Source organism: Babylonia areolata, chromosome 1, assembly GCF_041734735.1.
Source record: "Babylonia areolata isolate BAREFJ2019XMU chromosome 1, ASM4173473v1, whole genome shotgun sequence".
Classification (NCBI taxonomy): Eukaryota; Metazoa; Mollusca; class Gastropoda; order Neogastropoda; family Buccinidae; genus Babylonia; species Babylonia areolata.
The window spans coordinates 39,301,387-39,323,464 of record NC_134876.1 but is presented as its reverse complement, the minus strand read 5'-3'; the positions used below and the strand labels follow the sequence as shown (position 1 = coordinate 39,323,464).

General features: G+C 41.3%; 1 protein-coding gene across 1 annotated transcript in view; it reads right to left on the bottom strand.

Moving 5' to 3' along the window:
* Window positions 1-15,510: 15,510 nt before the first annotated feature.
* The window catches only part of LOC143282775 (stress-activated protein kinase JNK-like), a 31,941-nt gene continuing 25,373 nt past the window's right edge, over window positions 15,511-22,078 (bottom strand). The window contains exon 11 of the mRNA XM_076588542.1: window positions 15,511-21,565. Coding sequence (XP_076444657.1) covers window positions 21,489-21,565 — 77 coding nt within the window. The 3' untranslated portion in view covers window positions 15,511-21,488. The remainder of the gene's footprint in view (window positions 21,566-22,078) is intronic.

Below are 22,078 nucleotides of genomic sequence, written 5' to 3'. Positions count from 1 at the left end.
AATGCGCAGATGGCTGAATAGTCCAATCTGCGCACGAAATGTTCGCCGACAGTTGGGGCAGACAAAGACAGGCATACCATTGTCAGGGAGCTTGTTTGCCCGTGACTTTCTGGCCTGCCTCTTCTGAACAGCTGCAGCAGTCCTGTTGGCCTCGCACAACTTGGCGCCTTTCTGCACAGTAGCGCGCCATTTGTCACGGTCCACTGCAGATTCCTCCCAGGAGTCAGGGTTGATATCAAACGCTTTCAGAGAGACTTTCAGAGTATCTCTGAAGCGCTTCTTCTGACCTCCGTGTGATCTCTTCCCTTGTTGCAGCTCGCCATAGAAGAGCCTTTTGGGCAGCTGATGGTCTGGCATGCGTGCCACGTGTCCAGCCCAGCGAAGCTGGGACTGCATCAGGATGGTGAAGATGCTGGGAAGGGTGGCTTTTGCGAGCACCTCTGTGTCTGGGGTCTTGTCTTGCCACTTGATGTTCAGTAGCTTCCTGAGGCATGTTGTGTGGAAGTGGTTCAGCTTCTTGGCATGTCGTTGGTACGCTGTCCAAGTTTCGCAGGCGTACAGTAGTGTGGGGAGAACTACTGCTCTGTAGACCTTTAGCTTGGTCTCAAGACTAATGCCTCTTCTGTTCCAGACATTTGCATTCAGTCTACCAAAAGTTGCGCTTGCTCTTGCAATCCTGACGTTCACTTCATCGTCGATGGTCGCATTTCGTGACAGTGTGCTGCCAAGGTATGTGAACCGCTCCACCGCACTGAGTCTCTGACCGTTGACTGTGATGTTGGGCTCAACGTAGGGTTTCCCTGGGGCTGGCTGATGGAGAACTTCAGTTTTCCTCGTGCTGATGGTAAGGCCGAAGTTCCTGCTGGCAGTGGCAAACTTGTCGAGTTGCATGTCAGCTTCAGATCCAGTGTTGAGGGCACAATCATCAGCAAACAAAAAGTCTCTGATGATGTCTGTCATGACCTTCGTTTTTGCTTTAAGCCTTCTGAGGTTAAACAACTTGCCATCTGTTCGGTACTTTAGGCCGATTCCAACATCGCCATCTCCGAAGGCATCAGTAAGCATTGCAGAGAACATGAGGCTGACCAGTGTTGGAGCCAGGACGCAGCCTTGCTTGACACCATTTGTGACAGCAAAAGGAGCAGATGTTTCGCCTTTGTCCTGGACTCGAGCCTGCATGCCTTCATGGAATTGGCTGACCAAGGAAATAAATTTCCGAGGGCATCCGTACTTGGCCATGATCTTCCACAGTCCCTCTCTACTCACGGTGTTGAAGGCCTTAGTGAGGTCAACATAGGTGGAGAACAGATCAGCATTTTGCTCCTGACATTTCTCTTGCAGCTGCCTTGCAGCAAACACCATGTCGGTGGTTCCGCGCTCTTTCCGGAATCCACATTGGCTCTCAGGCAAATGACCTTGGTCAAGGTGTGCTGTGAGGCGGTTAAGTAGGATCCTGGCAAGTATCTTGCCTGCGATGGAGAGCAAGGAAATGCCCCGATGGTTATCACAGGCTTGCCGGTTCCCCTTTCTCTTGTACAAGTGAATGATAGATGCATCTTTGAAATCCTGGGGGATCGTCTCTTCTTTCCACATGAGTACAGCTGATGGAGCTTCTCAGTCAGCACAGTGCCTCCATCCTTGTAGACCTCTGCTGGTATGGAGTCTGAGCCAGGTGCTTTGCCACTGGATAGCAGACGGATTGCTTTCTGGGTCTCAAGAGGTGTTGGCGGATCGTCCAGTGCTTCGTTGATGGGGACTTGTGGGAGACGGTCTATGGCTTCATCATTTATGGAGGAAGGGCGGTTTAAGACACTGTTGAAGTGCTCAGCCCAGCGTTCGAGAATTTTCTCCTCCTCGGTGATCAACGGTATTCCCATCTGCACTGAGGAGGGGGGATGATCCTGAGGATGTGGGGCCGTAGACTTCTTTTAAGGCATCATAGAACCTCTTCATATCGTGCCTGTCAGCATATCCCTGGATCTCATCAGCTTTGTCACTCAGCCACTTATCCTGCATCTGGCGTAACTTTAGCTGAACAGTCCTGCAGATGGCATCGTACGCATCCTTTTTTGATGTGGACTTTGGGTTGCTCAGGTAGGATTGATGCAGACGGCGTTTCTCATCCAGAAGCTGCTTGATTTCATCACAGTTTTCATCAAACCAGTCTTTATGCTTTCTGGTCATGGGTCCCAGGGTCTCTGAAGCTGTACTATAGATCAGCTCACGCAGGGTCCTCCAGTCAGTCTCCACATTCTGGTTGTCCAGAGAGGCGGATTCCAGACGATCTTCCAGCAGCTCCACAAAGGACTGTTTGAGGGCGATGTTTTTCAGCTTAGCGATGTTGAGCCGTTTTGGGGCCTTCTGGCCTTGGGGGCGTCTCTTGGGCTGGATTCGAATATTCAGCTTCGAGACTACAAGGCGATGGTCTGTCCAACACTCGGCGCCGCACATGGTCTTTGTTACACGTACATTTTGCCTATCCCTTTTCCTGACGATGACAATCGATGATGCCAATGCTTTGAGCGAGGGTGCATCCATGACGTCCTGTTACGGGTAGGGAGGCAGAAAACTGTGTTGGTTATCAGCAGTTCGTGCTCTGCACAGGTCTGAAGCAAAAGCAATCCATTTGGGTTGCAGTGGCCCACACCGTGCTTTCCAATCACTCCATCCCAGGAGATGTAGTCAGAGCCAGCTCTTGCATTGAAGTCCCCAAGAATGATGCGTTTGTTTGCTTTAGGGATAGCAGCAATGACAGAGTGAAGGTCCTCGTAGAACTTCGCCTTCACTTCATCCGGGTTGGTCATGGTTGGGGCGTAGGCACTGACAATGGTGAGGTGCTTCTGGCCAGATGCCAGTGGGAGTTTCATGGTCATAAGCCTATCGTTGACTCCCTTTGGGATTCCAGCTAGCTTGCTGACAAGTGCTGTTTTTACTGCAAAACCAACGCCAGCCTCACGTCGCTCTTCGCTTCCTCGTCCACTCCAGATGTAACCAGATCCCTGTTCACAGAGCTCGCCTTCGCCTGCAAGCCGAGTCTCACTCAAGGCTGCGATGTCAATGTTGTATCTGGCGAGTTCGGATGCAACTAGTGCCGTTCTCCTTGGTGGTCTGTCCGCGTTATCTCTGTCCAGGAGAGTCATGTTCCAAGCACCAATGGTGAGAGGAACGATCCTTGTTTGTTTTTTTTTCCTTTTCTTTCTTGTTGTTTCGACCGCTGATTTAGGGTCCCCGCCAGCCGCGGTATGCTGGCCAGGGTGATATGAAGCAGGCAATTTTTAGGGCACCTTTTCTAGCCCCTTCCTCATGCCAGGGAGGTGAGCAGTGCATTCCTAAAGAGGGCTGCTCAGACGCTCAGACGGCTGCCGAGCTCCATCGCTGCTCCTGTCGACGAAGAACGACCCTATGGCCTGAGCCGCCTGCGTGCAGGTCTGCGACTGCCAGTGTACCCACACCTGTCGTTTCGTCGCTCGCCTGTCACCACAGGACTTGGGGGTGATGAAATGATGAAGGATGAAAGGTCATTATGGATGACTGATGACTTGAGCGATGAGTTTGTTTAAAGTGAAGAGGAGTTGCGCAACGTCGACCTCACTCTCTTGTCCGGGTCCACCAATTTCCAGTGGCAAGACTAAGTCGAGACGACTGGAGGATGAGCACGGATGCAGTGGATGACCAAGATATCCTTTCGGTGTCTCATCTTGCTCTCTGCACTCCAGTTTGTTGCTGTAACCGCCTTCCTCTCCGTTGAACCGATAGGTTTCTTCCGCAGATTCTGCCGGATCCTGACTTCGCATGCATTGGTAGACACACCCCGGGGGCCAACTGCGTGTGGCATGCACACAGCACGGTGGAGCTAGATGGCCGTCGGTGGCTCTCCTGAGCCAACGCCCTTTTATGGATCTCCATAAGGGTGTCTAGCCACCCGCCTCACCAGTCCCGGAAGGGAGCGGTGGGAGTGCCGGTTCAGTCGCCGGCAACCCGACCCTGAACAGGTTGTACTGGATTACAGGTTACCAGCAGCAGATCTAATGACCATCAATAATAATCATAATAATGTACATTTATATGGTGCCCTTTCTCTAAGAGTTCAGGGTGCTTTTCATGAAAGAAAAATATTACAAATTTAATAAATCATTCATGACCACTCTTTCTCAACCCCCAACCCTGCCCCACCCCCACCAACTCTCCCTTTCCCACTCTTTGTCACGTGACCAGTAAAGGTTGAGGACCTGACCGGCCCTGCGCAATCTAATAAAAGAAAATTTAAGAAAGATGGGTCTCCGGATCCTCGCATGCTCAATTAAGTGCAGCCAACACCAAGAATTTATACACAGTACAAAACTTTATTCACTCACTCACACACACATACTGACAACCAAAACAGCAGTGAGGCCTTAACTATTTCCCTAAATCCCCCCCCCCCCCCCCCCCTCCCAATCTTACTAACCCGCTACCCATAATTTGCCTCACTATATCAACAGTCTTTTTCAAGTATAAAGAGAAAAAAAAAAAGCAAAACAAAACACCACAATCGCTAGAACTTACACACACTCAACCCCTATTGTGGTATTGCGTTTACACATGCACACCCATGTCTGGCTCACGTTGGTCCCGAGCCCGATGGTCCAATCCATGGACAAACCTCCAGCAACCACCGAGACTCCCAATCCCCCTTGCAGACAGGCCATGCACCGAGATCATCCAGCAAGGCGGCAGTCTATCCCCATGCCCGGCAAGGACACTCCAGCGACAAACCCGAGGAACACCCCGGCACCAGGGAAGGCTGCAGGCGCCCAGGGAAACGGCGGAGGCTCGGGGAGATGGGTTACATGAATCACAGACACTCGGGGAACCTGCAGGCATCCCTCAGAACTTTCCGAAATTGCCTGACCGCGGAGCTGTAAAGAGACTTGAGCCAAGTCAAGCACAAGAAAAACAATGCATGTGCTAAAGCAGACACACAGAGGGGTTAGCCTTATACAACTGTTTATAATTATCACAAAAAAACAGAATATGTGTGCACACAGATATACATAAATCTGAATCCAAGAGGATTGGAACAGCTATACTGCACTGCAATTAAAGTGTATATATAAAATAAAGCAACAAAAACTGAAATATATATTAATGGCCGCTCCCTGTCAATGGAAAAACAAAACAAAACCAACCCTCTTCACTCTCAGCATGACTCACCTCAAGAACTTGCGAGGAAAAAAAAAACATAAGGGAGATTAAATCCCTGGAACTGGAATGCAGTTCCAGACCTCCTGGTCGGACACAGACCCAGCATATGCAGTGGCGCTGGAGGCCCCCAAACCGAACCGAATCGGAAAAAAACTCACTCCAAAATGAATGGAGCAGGACTGGAAAAGAAACAACCTCTCCCTGACAGGGTGCAACTGCCAGTGATCAAAAACATCTTCCGATGCCCACGACATCAACAGGTGAGTTTTTCATTATCAGACCTGTAGCTCAGCTTAATAACGTGCAGGTATACATGCACGAGAAAAAGAAAACAACCTGAGCTGACTACGAGGAGGGAAGGAACACACATTCATGCGCACACACATGCACGCACACACAGAAAGAAAAAAACCCGAAAATCATGATGTATTTGAGGGGTCAAGTTGACCAAAATTCCCTTTCTTCCATCACTACACTGTCGTACGCGACACTATTCATGCATCCAAAGTGAGCTGACATGGATGGTGTTGGAGAACAAGGAAGCTGAAAGTGCTGATAGACAGGTTTTAAAAAGATAACTGTTTAGTGATGAGCGAAAAGCAGACAGAATCAGATGCACGGATATGATGAGGAAGGTTGTTTCAGATGTGAGGAGCAGCAAAGAAGAAAGAACGTTCACCACAGTTTCTTGTATTGACACAAGGAAGTTTCAAAAGGTAACAGTCAGAGGAAGAGCAAAGCTTTCTTGAGGGAGTGTAAACACTGATAAGGTCAGAAAGATATGTAGGTCCTGCGGAGTGGAATGCCGAATAGCATATACACGCAACTTTGTATTTAATTCTCGCTTCAATGGGGAGCCTATGTAGAGTGCAGAGGTGGGGAGAAATGTGATTAGTATGTTTTCTCTGGGTCAGATGGGCAGCATTGTTATGAAGTTTTTGAATTCACTGAAAAAGATTATGTGGACGGCCTATGAGAAGAGAATTACAGTAGTCAATTTGTAACAATACAAAAGTAGAAATAAGACTTAGTAGCCTCAACAGAAAGGTACTGACCGATACAGTTGATGTGACGAGTTCACAAATGACTGTCTATCAGATTTACTACCTGAGCGTGCATACTGAGGTTTGAGTCAAGAATGACTCCAAGGTTCCTTTCTGATTTAGAAAACTGAACTGTGGCATCACCAACCACACGCAGGAAAAGTAGATGTAGACATTCTTACAGAAGAAATAATCATACCTTCAGTTTTGTCATCATTTAACTTTCTTGAATGTCATCCAGGATTTAACATTGAGAATACAATTCTGCACTGACAGAATCGGACTGTGTGCTTGGTTTGGTTCTGCAGACTTTAGTAGCTGAAGGTATGATTATTTCTTCTGCAAGAATGTCCACATCTACTTCTTTTCCTGCCTGTGGTTGGTGATGCCACAGTTCAGTTTTCTAAATCAGAAAGGAACCTTGGAGTCATTCTTGACTCAAACCTCAGTATGCACGCTCAGATAGTAAATCTGATACACATAGTCATTTGTGAACTTCGTCACATCAACTGTATCGGTCAGTACCTTTCTGCTGAGGCTACTAAAAGTCTTATTTCTACTTTTGTATTGTTACAGAAGAGTGGTGAAGAACAGAGTGGCCAGAAATGACATCAGAAAGAGGAGCAGTGTTCAGAATGAACAGAACGGGGCCCAGGACAAAGCCTTGTGGCACACCATAGAAGATCAGGGTTGGATCAGACTTAAAGTTGTTAACAGAGACAATCTGGAAGCGGTTGGATAGGTATGAAGAAAACCAATTCAGAACTGTTGGATGAATCCCCAAAACATGTTCAGGGTCTGGAAAGGAGTATACTGTGGTCAATTGTGTCAAACGCAGCTGACAGATCAGTATGGAATGCAGAGGAATTGAGAATGTTGTGGATGTTTTCTGTCGCTCTCCAGCCTTCCACTAAGCTGATGACCATGCGCGGTATAGACCAGTTAAAGTATCAGAAACATCAAGGAAGATTGGTGGTCGACACATTCCACCACACTTACTGGACTCCGGTCATATTTATCTCAATCATCACAATTCATCACAGTCAATGGTTGGCATCAAGACACCAGAATGACTGTGCTCTTAAACAGCCATACTGACACCTCAACTGAAGAAAACAAACCTGGACCCCAACAACTTGAAAAATTACAGACCTATCTCTAACTTGCCATACCTCTCAAAACTTCTTGAACGACTCGTGCTCCATCAACTGTTCTCTCATTTGACCTCTCACTCACTACTCAGTGATCACCAGTCTGCTTATAGGCCTGGGCACTGCACAGAGACCATTCTTGTATGAAGTCTAAATGATCTGTTGAATTCTCTATACCAAGACAAAATTTCTGTTTTACGTTTGGACCTTTCTGCAGCCTTCGATACGATAGATCAAGATATTCTTCTTTCATGTTTGAATCAAACTTTTGGAATTACAAGCACTGCCCTCAACAGACTGGTTTTGATCTTATCTCCCTGACAGAAAGCATTGTCCTTGTAAATAGAAATAGATCTTCTAATCCACTCTTTAATTTTGGCGTTCCCCCAAGGCTCTGTGCTGGGCCCAGTGCTTTTCATACTCTACACCACTCCACTCGCACCTTTCGTTGTCATTTATTCCATCCATCATGAAATGTATGCTGAAGATACTCAACTTAAACATTCTGATTCCCCTCCAAATTATGAACATCTTATTCAGACTCTCCAAGACCGTGTCACAGAGTGAAAAACTGGATGACGGAAGACAAATTGAAACTAAATGAGGATAAGACTGAAGACCACAGACTCCTTCCTCCATCAGTAGATGCTACTTCTCTGCCTTCCACTGTTGATCTCGGAAACTCTTCTGTCTCATTCTCTGATCATGTCCATGACCTTGGTTTTTTTCCTCAATAAAGATCTTTTCATGCAGTATCACATCAGCAAAACCTGTCAAGCAGCCTACTTTGAACTCAGACGAATCAGCTCCATTCGCCACTACCTCACACTTGACGCAACCAAAATACTAGTTAGTTCATGCATACTCTATAGATTAGACTATTGCAACTTTGAACTCAGACGAATCAGCTCCATTCGCCACTACCTCACACTTGACGCAACCAAAATACTAGTTAGTTCATGCATACTCTATAGATTAGACTATTGCAACTCTCTTCTCATCGGTTGTCCGCAAACACTCCTCAGACCACTACAGCAGGTTCAAAATTCTGCTGCCAAACTGATTTATAAAACGAAAAGATCTACACACAGCACACCCCTTCTAAAAGAGTTGCACTGGTTACCTATTGAGCACTAGCAGTAGCAATCGATCTTGAAGATGCCTACAATAAGGTCCAGTTTGCGCACCTCATGGAGCTGCTACTAAGGTATGGAGTAAGTTTGACACTGACAAGATGGATAGCAGCAGCGCTTCAGGAAAGAACCGTCGTCCTACGCCTCGGAGATTGGATGTCTGCACCTTCTAAACTATCCATGGGACTGCCACAAGGGTCTCCGCTTTCTCCTGTCCTCTACAATGTCTACACGAAGGGCCTTGCAGACTTAAACAACAATGGAATAGCTCGGGTGTTTACTCTTGCGGATGATGGCCTGGTCTTCAAAACTTCGAAAGATGCTCAGGAAAGAACTAAAGCCGTCCAGAAACAACTAAACAATATTGCTCAATGGTGCAAAGACACAGGATCTTCCATCAATCCAGCGAAAGCCCAAACGTTGCTGTGCACCCTCAACAACAGAACCGCGAGCAAATCACCACCTTCTGTGTCACTCGATGGGATTCAGATCGAGAAAACTGAATGCCTACGTTACCTAGGAATACACTTCGACAGGATGCTGACCTTCAGAAAACATACGGAAAATACTGTTCTCAAATGCAAAAAGGGCCTTTCAGTCTTAAAAGCAATGGCAACCAAAGGTATTGAACAACGCCACCTCTTCCTGCTATACCAATCACTCGTCCTCAGTGTGATCGACTACGGACTTGGGCTAACAACACCGTCTCAAAGCAACCTCCTAAAATTAGAAAGAGTTCAAAATGAAGCTATGAGGCTGATCCTTGGAACAACAAAAGACACGCCCACAGAAACCATGCGATACCTGCTTGACCTTCCTTCAGTGCAGGCCAGAAACAAGTTAGAACAGGTCAAGACCTACTTCAAAGCATTAGAAAACCCTCAAAACCCACTGCATGACGCAGTCAAAGAACCAAAAGGCAGCCGCCTAGGACGAGGAAGATCATGGATGGGGCAAGCAGAAGACACAATCCAGCTAGTATGCCGACTCCAAGACCTGAAAGAAACAAAAGAATGGGAGAAAACCCCCGAAAACCTCAACCATCTATTCAACACAGCCATTTCACCCACTCTAGGAAGACATTGTCGGGAATGGCCAGAGGGCAAAACTGATGCGGAAGTGAAGCTACTCATAGAAGAAAACAGTAAAGAAGAGGACATCATCATATACACAGATGGCTCAGTCACCAAAGACCAATCCGGTTGGGGATTCACTGCGAAACAAAATGGAAAAACAGTTAGGGAAGAGAATGCTGCCTACAAAGTCACAACCTCCAGCCTAACGATGGAAGTTGAAGCTGTGACACATGCCCTCCAGTGGCTATCGTCCATCCATACGCCCGGAAACCAACATGCCATGATTCTAACAGACTCAAGGAACTTCATACAGAAAATTGAAAACGGAATGGGAAGCCCAGAGTGGCATAAGGCAATGCACAACTTTCAGATTAAAAAACTCACATGGTCATACTGCCCGGGACATGCAGGTGTTAAGGGAAATGAGCGAGCTGACAGACCTGCTGGTAACGCAACACCAACGAGCGGCCTACATCTAGGAAAATCGGAAATCCTCAGAAAAGTCAAAGAATATCAAAAAGAACAGGTACAAGGCCATCACACCATCGATCGCCTCAAAGAAATAAAAGCAGAGAGAGGGAGCGGCCGCAAGTCTAACATGAGACGATGCTTTGCAAATCAAACAAATATCGGCATCATTTCCAAACCAACATTGCGCAAGTTTCTTCAAAACGGAACAGAGTCTCTGTGGGCTTTTCCAAATACAATAGACTGAGCAACACACTAGACGCCACGTTCTTGGATTCAGAGATCTTTTCCCATCCCTCTTGCGGCCAATCAGTGGCAGCCTCTGTGCGTGTGTGTATGTGTGTGTTTGTGTGCATGTGTGGGTCTGTATTTTTGAGTGCGTTTGTGCATGCGCGAGGTGTAAGTGTACACAAGTGTCAGTAGAGTTCTGTGCACGTGAGTGCGTGTGTGTGTGTGTGTGTGTGTGTGTGTGTGTGTGTGTGTGTGTGTGTGTGTGTGTGTGTGAGGGGGAGGTGGGGGTGCGAGGGGAGGGGGGGTAGAGGATGAGGTATGTGAGTGTATGCATGCCTACACTGTAGGAGCAACAGGATATTGGAACGTATATCTTTGTATATATGTGTGTGGAGATATGGGCATATGTGTGTGTGCTTGTACAAGTAAGTGTTCATCTGTGTGTGTGTGTGTGTGTGTGTGTGTGTGTGTGTGTGTGTGTGTGTGTGTGTGTGTGTGCCGTGGAAGCTGCGATACGTAGGCTAGAAATGAGTGTGTGGAGGAGGGGGTAGAGGAGGTGCAGGGTAATGTGTGTGTGGTGTGTGTGTGTGTGTGTGTGTGTTGGAGCTCATGTACGTTTATATGTATTTGTCTGTGCTTTCATATCTGTGAAACTGCATGTTCGGTGCATATCTGTTATGCATGTGTGGGTGTATATGTGAATGTGTGTCTTCATGTTTTACATCTATTTGCTTATTTATCATCATTGTTATCTTATTTATTTATTTATTTATTTATTTATTTATTTATTTATTTTACTACTACCTTTTTTTTTCTTTTTACATTATAGTTATTATTTATTTATTTATTTGTGTAAGCTTATCTATTATTTATTCACCTTTTTTTTTTCCTCAAGGCCTGACCAAGCGCGTTGGGTTACGCTGCTGGTCAGGCATCTGCTTGGCAGATGTGGTGTAGCGTATATGGATTTGTCCGAACGCAGTGACGCCTCCTTGAGCAACTGAAACTGAAACTGAAACCTTTTGAGCAAAGAATCAAAGCCGCCTGTCTCTGGTACCATGTCATATCTGGAACTGCACCCCGATACTTCTCCTGCTCTTCGCTCTGCTGCTCATGATAGAACCTTCCGCATCCCAAAATACAAATATGGAACTCTTTGCCTCACCACTTTTGTCATAGCCCATCACTGCCTGCCTTTAGATCTAACCTCAAGACTTTCCTCTTCCAACAGCATTTCCTCTAGACCCTCTTTTATACATGAAGTAGTTGATTGTGCAGGTATATTTGTAACGCTGTACTGTGTGTGTGTCAAATGTATGGATGGATGCATGCATGTACGCATGGATATGTTTGTATTGTTGGTACAAATTTGTATGCGCATGTATATATGTTTATTGTGCATGATTGTGAATTGAGGACTGAGTGCGTTTTGTATGCGTGTCTGTGTGGATTGTAAAGCACTTTGTGCAATGAGGAAAGCGCTGATAAAATTAATGTCCAGTTATCATCATTATATTATCATTGTTATTATTATTCAATGCACAGTCTGTTGGCTCAAAGTCTAAGTGGACACAGCACGCAAAGTCATTTACGACCTTATGCTATCTATAGACACTGGTAAACCTTCTACCCTCACCTTGTAAGATCTCTCAGCAGCATTTGACACAATCGATCACAACATCCCCATGACTCTCTCATTCATTTGGCATCTCTGGCACAGCACTGAAATGGTCTTCATCCTAACTGTCCAATAGAACACTGTTCTCAACCTTCTGTTCAGGAATCTGGCGTCCCTCAAGGGTTTTGGAACTTGTGCTCTTCATTTTGTGTAAAAGCCACTTCATACCATCACAGCTCAGCACAATCTCCGAAGTCTATCCTTTCCTGATGACACACAATTATATGACTTGTTTACCTGGCCAAATCCTTGACACCATCAACAACATTCAAGAAAGCATCACTGACATCAAGCATTGGATGACTGCAAATTAACTCAAAGAAAATGATGACAAGACTGAGGTCCTGATTCACTCACAGAGCAAGCTATCACCTGACTCTGTTCCCTCCTCTCTCTGTTGGCAGTACTAACAAACAGTTCTCTATTGCAAGAAACCTAGGGGTAACTTTTTTTCTGACACTCTGCCCGTGGAAAAAACTTGTCTCCAACATCTGTTGCTCTGCTTACCATGAACTTAGGAAAATCATTAACATTTGCCTTCTCATTTCCGATGCAATGAAAACTCTCGCCTGTTCTTGTTCTGTCCAAATATGTAACTCCACACTTTCTGCCATTCTTCAGAACCTCGTGGAAAAACTCCAAAGATTCAAAATTCAGCAGCAGGACTGATCTTCAGAGTCAAAAAGCATGAACATGTACAGCCACCCCTTTGATCACTCCCTGCCTTTGAAAGAGGACAACACAAAACATCCACTTTATGTTTAAACTCTCTCACTGATCCCTACTTTCCTATTCATCTTTCTGGTCTACTTCATGTCTGTGCCCCTGCCAGACAACTCTCTCTTCTTCAGACAACAGAACCTTTACTGTATCTTGAACCAAAACAAAGACTTAAAGTAACTGCTCTTTCGCTCACTTTGCAACAAATGTTTGAAACCAACTCCCATTCACAAGTCATCACCCTAAAACCCCCTGACAGTTCAAAACTGCCCTCAAGACACACCTTTTCAAACAGTCATTCAATCTAGTATAAAGTTGTGTGTGTGTGTGCAGGTGGATGGGTGGATGTGTGCACACCTACATATGTGCATAGGTGCATATGTGTATGTTCATATGTATGTGCATGCATGGTTTATATTCTGCGTGCACCTGTTCTATTTGCCTACATACTTACACGATTTAAGTCTTAATCCATAACTATAAAGTATAAATATTTGTATGAGAAATGTTCAACAGGAAATGGTTTGTACAATTTTGTAGTTTGTTTTGTTTTCTCAGTCCGGGTGTTCATCTGTGTATTTTTGTTGCTGTTGTGTGCGTGAAGCTGTATGGGTGGGGAGGGGGGGGGGGGGGGGAGTGTGAATATTATACACATTAAAAAAAAAAATTATGAGGAATGTTATAAATTGTTCCATCATGTAATGTAGTTTTGTTCATTTGTTTAACTGGAGCATGTGTATGTTTAAACTGCCTACATTTTTTTTCAAATTTTCGTTTCTCTTTTTTTAACCATAAATGTTATGTACTAATGTTTCTTTGAGTAATGATTAGTAAAAAACCGTTTTGTCATGTACTGTTGTTGTCTGCTTTGTTTGTTAATCTGTGTTCTTATGCATGTGTGTGTGTGTGTGCCTGTATAAATTGTCTTCATTTTTGACTCGCTTGTGTAAAGAAAGTGAGTATGTTTTAACCCGGTGTTCGGTTGTCTGTGTGTGTGTGTGTGTGTGTGTGTGCGTGGTGAACTTTAACATTGCCATTCTCTCTGCAAATAGTTGACACTAAATTTGGCATAAAAATAGGAAAAATTCAGTTCTTTCCAGTCATCTTGTTTAAAACTATTGCACCTCTGGGATGGGCACCCAAAAATTTTTTAAAAAAAGAAGCCAAATTATATGCAAAATGAATTTACTGTTATATTTATATTTCTTTTATTCTCTAAGCTTGGCACTTTGATCTGATATTCTGACACAGCATCAAGAGCAGTCATTTTTATCATTTTTTGTTCAAACAGGAACTTCTTTTGCTAAGCATGGAAGTTATTTTTCTGGTGCAGGTCTTTTGTGCAGATAGTAAAAAAGGGAAATCAATCTGTAATTAATGCTAGGGGGGTTAATTTGCTTTAAACTGATCTTTCTCATCTTAAACATTACATTTTGAAATTATACTCAATACATAAAATGCTTGTGTGTTTTACTCTCAGTGGACAGGGCTTTCACTATGCCCATTCGCCCATGTGGTCTTTTTCGGAAAATACTAAAATCAATACTATGAGTAGACTTTATAGATCTATTAATGGCTGAGCTCTGAAGGTCATGGGCGAAAATCAATTGCTTACACATATTTATACATATTCAAAGCGCGTGCTCATATTCCTCGTGAACGTGTAGGACACCATTTTGTTTCAAGTAGTTGACTTGCCCGTTCAATCCTATATTCAATTGACAATACACGGTAACATGTGATGGAAAGTTGGTGAAGGAGACCGTTAAATATTTATTCAGAGAAAGATTTGTGAACGCCTCATCACTTACTGGATTATGCCCCAAACTACCATAAAAATATCAACAAAATCAGTTGGAATTCACGGTTAAAAATAATAAACCATGCGAGTTAATACCCTTGATGAAACGAACAAATTTCCAGTCTCGACTTTTCTCAAAATTAAGTCCCTTTCACTTCATACGACGTTTAGAAGTCCTTATATTTGGCTCTACATGTTATTAGTTTAACAAAATACTCAATTTTCATATCAACTTTAAAACTAGAATGAACATAAAAGAGAAATTGAATCGACCGTGTCGTACATTCCTGGTGCGTGTAACTAAACTTTTATATCTATCTAGATCCAGAGAAAACAGCTAAATATTGCAGTGTGATTGTGGCAATAGCCACATCTCCTTTACCACGGACTTTAAAAAGAATTCCTAATTGCCCTTAAAGATTTTTTGAATGCCCAAGATACGCCAGAATAATAAGATTTAAACAGCATTCTCACTGCAAATACTGCACTCGATTTATCGCCCTTAAAAAAGCATGTTGAAATGTTAAATTTTTGAACGTCAGTTAAGGAGCCACGATAGTGTATTGAGTAAGACAAGTTTCTTCTCACCTGAACACACAGGGTTCAAATCTGCCTTCAGGGCTTTTTTTTTTCTTTTAACCCGAAGCTTTATAATAACAAATACAGAACACATTGAATTTTTTTTAAGTGTATCACAAGTGAGTCTTGAAGGCCTTGCCTCTTGTTGTTACTGTTGTCACTATTTTTATTTTTTAACTTTTAAGTTTTTATATCTGATACATAATTTACTTTAAGATGTTATCTCTTTTGATTGTCCTCTCTTATGTTTCTAACAATATGTACATGTTTTTATGGGGGTGTTTGAGTGAATGCTTCAAGTGCTACTGTTAAGTGCATACAGCTTCAAAAATAAAAAAAATGATCAAACATTACAACAATAAAAAATCATACGAAAGGCATGATTATATGTACACACATGCACCACTTCCACCCTCATAACCGAAACACAACAGGACCCAGCTGACTGTCCTTTGCAGATCATATTTTAATTTATTAGACTAATTGCACATACTTAAGACTTGAATCGACAGTGTACAGAATGGAAGAAAGGACAGTTTTACCACATAGTTAAAAACGACATGTTTATTGTTTCAATGTACAGGCTGCTAACGAACATATTAATCTATTAGGACAGAAATGCAAGCATTCTGACACAAATATGTAATGTAAAAACACTATTTCATTTTGCAAAACCTATTACAAGAAAGAGAAAGTTAAAGACTTGAACCAAATCTGACAAAGTGAAGCACTCCATATATATGACTGCGCTAACCAAAACTTCCCCATCGGAGTTAATAGCATCATCAGAAATAAACATCACAAATCTGTGCAACTCTCTCTCATTGGATGCAATGTTCAAAGTATCCAGCTCGTTGATGATGTATACAATACTAATACTTTGTTGGATACATTGTATTGCTCAGTTCAACGAACATTAAAAATTATCATATAGCAACTGCATGACATACAAAAAGTGAACAACTTTCGAACACCTTAAAAAAATGCTTACACCTTTAAGCAGAGGTCTATCCAACATAAACAATGATTATGTAAATGTGCAGAACAGTTTTAACTAACTATAGCCCTTTCTTATCTGTATGCTCTGACAACATGTACAATTTTGATATAGTCTTGTACAAGTTGCTCGTATCTGATCATTTCCATTCCTTAATAAGGAACTCCTGATTTTCTTTCTAAACACAGTATAGCTGCCTGTGTCTGACAAATGTTCTAAAAATACGCTCTAATTCAAAGTTGTCCCAAACTGTTCATTTTTATACATACACTCACCACTGTGTTGCGAAGTAAATAAGTTGCATGCGACAGTTGCAACATTTTTAGGAATAGGTTATTTAAAACTTGCAAATCTTTTTCAATATATGAAAGGAACAATCCTTTAAATCTTGCTTACCTGTACTTCATACACACAGCACACTATCCACAGAATCTGACATATCTAATTTTATTCATGATACTGAAAGAGTTGAAAAGAGAGAAGGTAATCTTTTCGAAAATCTTTATTGTCCTACCTGTGATATTGCAGCCTGACTCAAAAAGCAAGTGACTACAGTGCTCAGAATATGAACAGCTTTACATCCAGAACAATTTGTAATTGTTTTTGTTTTTTTTGTTTTTTGTTTTTTAGAGTCATACCTGATGATCACAGTAAATTCGCTTTTGCATGCATAAAACACACCATATCCATACACACATCTGAACCAAGAGCTTTTGTAATGTTCAGTGCCAATAAAAACAAACAAACAAAAAAAAAACACAAAAAAACCCAACAACCAAGAACATTTACATTAAATATCTGGAATTTGTCAGCGTCATAACACTTATCACTGTTTAACAGGAAAACAGATTCTTTATTTTTGATCACCTTGGAAGAAAAAACACAAGGCAGCCACTTGTTGAAAATGGGAATTTTAAGTTGTCACCCTCCCCAACTCCTGATATACATCATCTAGTATTTGATGTGTGAACATGCATTTCTTTTAATATTTAACAAAAAAAATGGTAACCTCAAATCCAGAAACAGTTGCAAATCCTTTACAAGATCACGAATGTCTGAATACATGCCCACACACACTGCCTGAACAGTCCTATCCAACATAATAAAATTTAAGAAATGAAAGAAGACTTTTTGACAGAGCTGTAAGTATGACCTCTCCAACCAAGGAGACAAACCCAAGCTCCTTCTGCCTTAATAAAATGTCCACCTAACTGCTAGCTTCTTTTTAACAAAAACAAACAAAAACGTTTGAAAATCACATTAGATTACATGTTCTCCAGTCTTGCTGTGATTATTTACTATGAAGTCATTGCACCACCACTGGCACATTCTTATTCTGCAATTGAAAAATGAAATATTCAGATATGTGGACAGATTCAGGTGAAGTGCACATGCTGTGCACAAATGCCAAACAGTTCAGAAAAACAAATTTTAAACAACACAAATAAAGAGTGTATATGTGTAAAATTCACCCTTACCTTTTTTGTCACTGAGGTTTTTCAAGTCAATGTGTGATTAATCTAAATCAGATTTAGAAACTGCTGAATCTTGGACCTATTTTAGATCATATTTCAAGCAGATAACCAGTGACTTTCACATTCTGATTTATGCTCACTCCAAAATAAACACAATCTACTGTCACACAAGTGATTGGTCTTAAGAAAAAAAATTAAGTACACAAGCTGAAACAGAAAGGTAATTTTCACTTTCACAACACCAGCAAAGAATTAAAATAAATTTTTATACTGTGACAAGTTTCCATTTTGCAATAGGTTTTCAGCATTAACACACTCAAATAAATGAGGTTATCATTGCAGCTGGCAATCAAGGATCAAAGGTGTGACATGTCCCTGAAGGATTAAATAGCAATGCCTTGCTTCAGTTGCAATCAAACAGAATTTTATACTGAGAGAAAAGTTTAACACATATGGAGTATCTTTATTTAATTAAAAAAAAAAATCTATTAACCATTCAATTTTATTATTATACTTCAGTGAAAAAGCAATTTTCTCTATTGCTATCTTTTCATTCTCAGTCTTTGCTTTGAGCTGGCTGGAAAGACCGGACAAATGACAGCAAGTGTAATTAACTTTGAGTAGACAGCAGGAGTTTTCTTTTTATTTTGTTAAGTAAAAATTGACAAAAAGGAAATGTTCCTTACTTAAACAGAATATATATGAGTTGGAAATCGCAACTGCCCAACACAGTCCATCTTATAATTGCATTACTTGTTCTGTATGCTCATATTTCTTCTGCTATGTACACAAAATTCTGGGAGAACCATTCAATATGCAAAAACAATTCGCATTTCTGTGTTACAATTTCATGTCTTTTTTAAATTAAAATTTCAGTAAATTATTCTTTTTTCTCACCAATGGAAACAATCTACCTAAAGTGTTGACAATTGTGTGCAAGTTAGTCACTAACCTGTGTACCTTAACACTCGTATTGAATAATTCACCTTCTCATTTGCTTTTCAGAAATGTTTTCATGGTTCATGTGTGATATCAGTAGAAATTAATACTCAGAAAATTCTTCTTGCAAAAACTTTAATTCATAAATGCTAATTACTATCACCAATAATGTGATCTTTTCAAAGAAAAGCCGGTCCCATGATGCAGTCAACCACTCTTTTTGTTATGTGAATTTAGATGTGCAATGAAGCACGTGTAAGCATTACCATAATACACTAACAACTTAGGACTAGGAATGCCACAACACTGAACATGATCTTCAACATGACCCTTGTTCATTTCACTTATGTGAACACTATGTACATGTCCTAAACGCACACTTCTTTATGTAAACCAGTCAGCCACTTCATCTCAAGGTTGATAAATCAAATTATGAGAAGACAAGAGAGAGAAGAAAAAAAGAGGGTAGGGAAAGTCTTGATAACAAAGAAACTGTTTCATGGCCATGTAATTCAGTGACAACATAACCAGCACACAAACCCTACAAGATCATATATATCCTACAGAGAATGCCAAAGCTGAAAAAAAAAAAGAAGAAAAAAAAAGACTGAAGTTGGACAACTGTTGAATGCTAACACAGGACAGAAAGACAAACCAACCCAGACCGCTAACAGCAAGGATTGTTGGATGCATCTCAACATGCATCCCATCCTATAATGTGTTCAGTTCAAGGATGAGATCGAATAGAGGAATAACACTGATTCCAGACTATGCACATACATGCATGCATACACTCACCAATCTCTTTCACGAAAAAATATCTTCACTCCACTTACAACAATATATATTCATTCATACAATGTATGTATAAAATCAAACAGATGGTATCAGACAAATCAACATTTGAGGAAAAGACAGACCCTGGGGAAAATCTACTGGTCTAGACTCAATCTATATCTTACTGAAAGACTGTCCAGTACTTGCTTCTAAAGTATCACTCAGCAACATCTTCAAAAAAAGGCTTATGACAAAACAACACAATCTTCAACATCTCTGCTTATACTCTGGACAAAGATCTGGAAATAAATTATTCAACAAAATAAAATTTTCAGTTACATTATTCTACACTACACAACAAAATCACCTGAAAATAAATTATTCTTTTTACACTTAGTTAAATCATTCTAAACAACAAAATGGGAAACTGCTGAATATAAGTAGCAGTAAGCATTTTATATTCACAAGAACAGTGCTAACCCAACTGTTGCATTGTCAAACCATGAGAAAGAAAGGATGCTTGCTGATGTGGACAATATGGTGATGCAGTCAACTTGCATCACAAATATCAAGTCTTTATGTACACAGACACACGTTTACTTCTACAACATGCCTACATCTAGCGCACAGCACAACACAACACAATACATGCTCATTGTCATAATTCATAAAACAAAGACCATGGAAAATACCAAATTGCACTGTCATACTAAATTTTAACAATCTGTTCACAATAACAAATGCACTCTTTTCCGCTCTCACATTCAGAAACAAAAACATACCATTCACAAACATCTATTACAAACATCTTTGCGATAGTTATACTTTGTTGTTATCTCATGTTTTTGTTTTTCTTTGAATTGGTTCAAGATGCTACCAGTGGTGGTCATTATATTCGTGACGTTGAAAACACTGTCCTCAACCACTGACAACAAACTTGATTTTAATCATCATCCTGTCCCCACTGACCTTTCACAATCCTATGTAAACAGACCTCTATCTTACTACCACATCTTTGCAAGCATTCCTTCAGATAAATAAGAGTATATATACCTTCACAATATTCTAAGCATTCTGCATTCCTAAAGCTTTAACTACTAATAATATGAACAACACAAATGGATGTGTTATGGTAAAAATATGGTCAGACTTTACACCTGCATGCAGCATCAATTTCGTGCTTTCCCATAACAGAATTTGCAAATCAATACAAAATGCCTTTTTTCTGAGATGTAACAATAATAGAATAACCCCTTCCTTCTTTCCATATTCAGTCTGTAACATCAATTAGCATCACAAACATTGCCTGTGAGTAATAATTTTTTCTTTTCTTTTTTGTGGGAAAACTTTCAATAAACACAATGTCAACTCTCTTCTGTGTTCACTCTTTTAAAAACAGTGGTGATCAAAATTCCTCCCCCCATCACCAGGTCATCTGGCTATTCTTTCAGGTTAACAGTGAGACTTTTCTGGTTTTCCAGGTGTATGTGTACCTGTATCTGTGTGCAACGATGTGTGTGTGCATGCGCCCATTAGTGTGTAGATGTGTGTTTGTGTGCATACAAGACAAAGAGAGTGTCAGTCAATGAAGACGTGCTAAAGAAAAAAAATTATAGCAGTTTATGATATCATATAATGGAAATAATGACTATCTGCAAGGCCTGATTATGCCTTCCCACCCTTTAATGAAACAAATGTACCATATAATTTCTGTGGGCTGGAATTAACTGCTTTCTGCAGCAGATTTCAACAGGCAAAATATCACTCATGTGAAACAGATGCCCACAAAACTGAAGATGGAACATGCAGTCAGATGCACTACAACCAACACAACAGCTGGGTACAGAGGCATGAAGCAAGTAATACCCTGATCCTCTCTCAGCCTCCCAGCACAACATGGCTCATCACTTCCAAGGGATTGAGAGGCCACCTTGTCAGACATGGAGTGTAGGTTACAGGAGGTCTGAGCACCATTCTGTGACCAGCACAAGTGTACGTCAGATTGGTTGAGTTATCGTGAAACTGTGACCACCTCCACATCACACTACACGTCTATGGCAAACATTTCAGAGGCTCAGACCACTCCAGGGTTTCAAAAAAAAAAAAAAAAAAATCTTAACAGCATCTTTAAAAACCTGACAGAGGAAAGTAGACGTCTGGAACGTCCTGCTGCTGCCATAACCCTTCACCCTTGAGTGGACAGAACAAACACAGGTATACAGCTATTCAGATGACATCAATGATGGTTCTGGTTGGCTCCTGCTACTGCTGCCACCTTCCCAGCCTCCACGCTGGTCTTGGGAGTTGCAGCATCTGTCAGAAGACACACACATACATCACTGAAAACACTATCAGCTTGAAATAAGCTTGATTTTTTTGTTTTTTGTTATTTTATCTTTTTACCAAGAAATTAACTATCTACTAGCATTTATTCAATCACTTAAAAATAATCAATTCTAAAAAAATGACCTCTCGATGTGCCATTTATTATAATTTATTATAATTAACTCATTTACATATGTTTATTCAATCACTTTTTCTTTTTTTTTAAAATTTATAAAAATGACCTCTTATGTGCTCACATAAAACTTTCCCCCAAGTCACAGAACTGTCTGCAGTTCACAGAATCATAACAACACTGTGAAAATTAGTTTGGCATCTTAGCACCATGAATCAAAATCTTATGATTACTCATGTTTCAATGCAACTGCCAGCAGTTTGGATACAGGTGTTTATTCAAACAGATCTTTAGATGATTAAAAAAAAAAATTGTTTCTTGTGCTCAGCAAAAAACTTTGATGAAAGATGGTTCTACGAGAATATGAA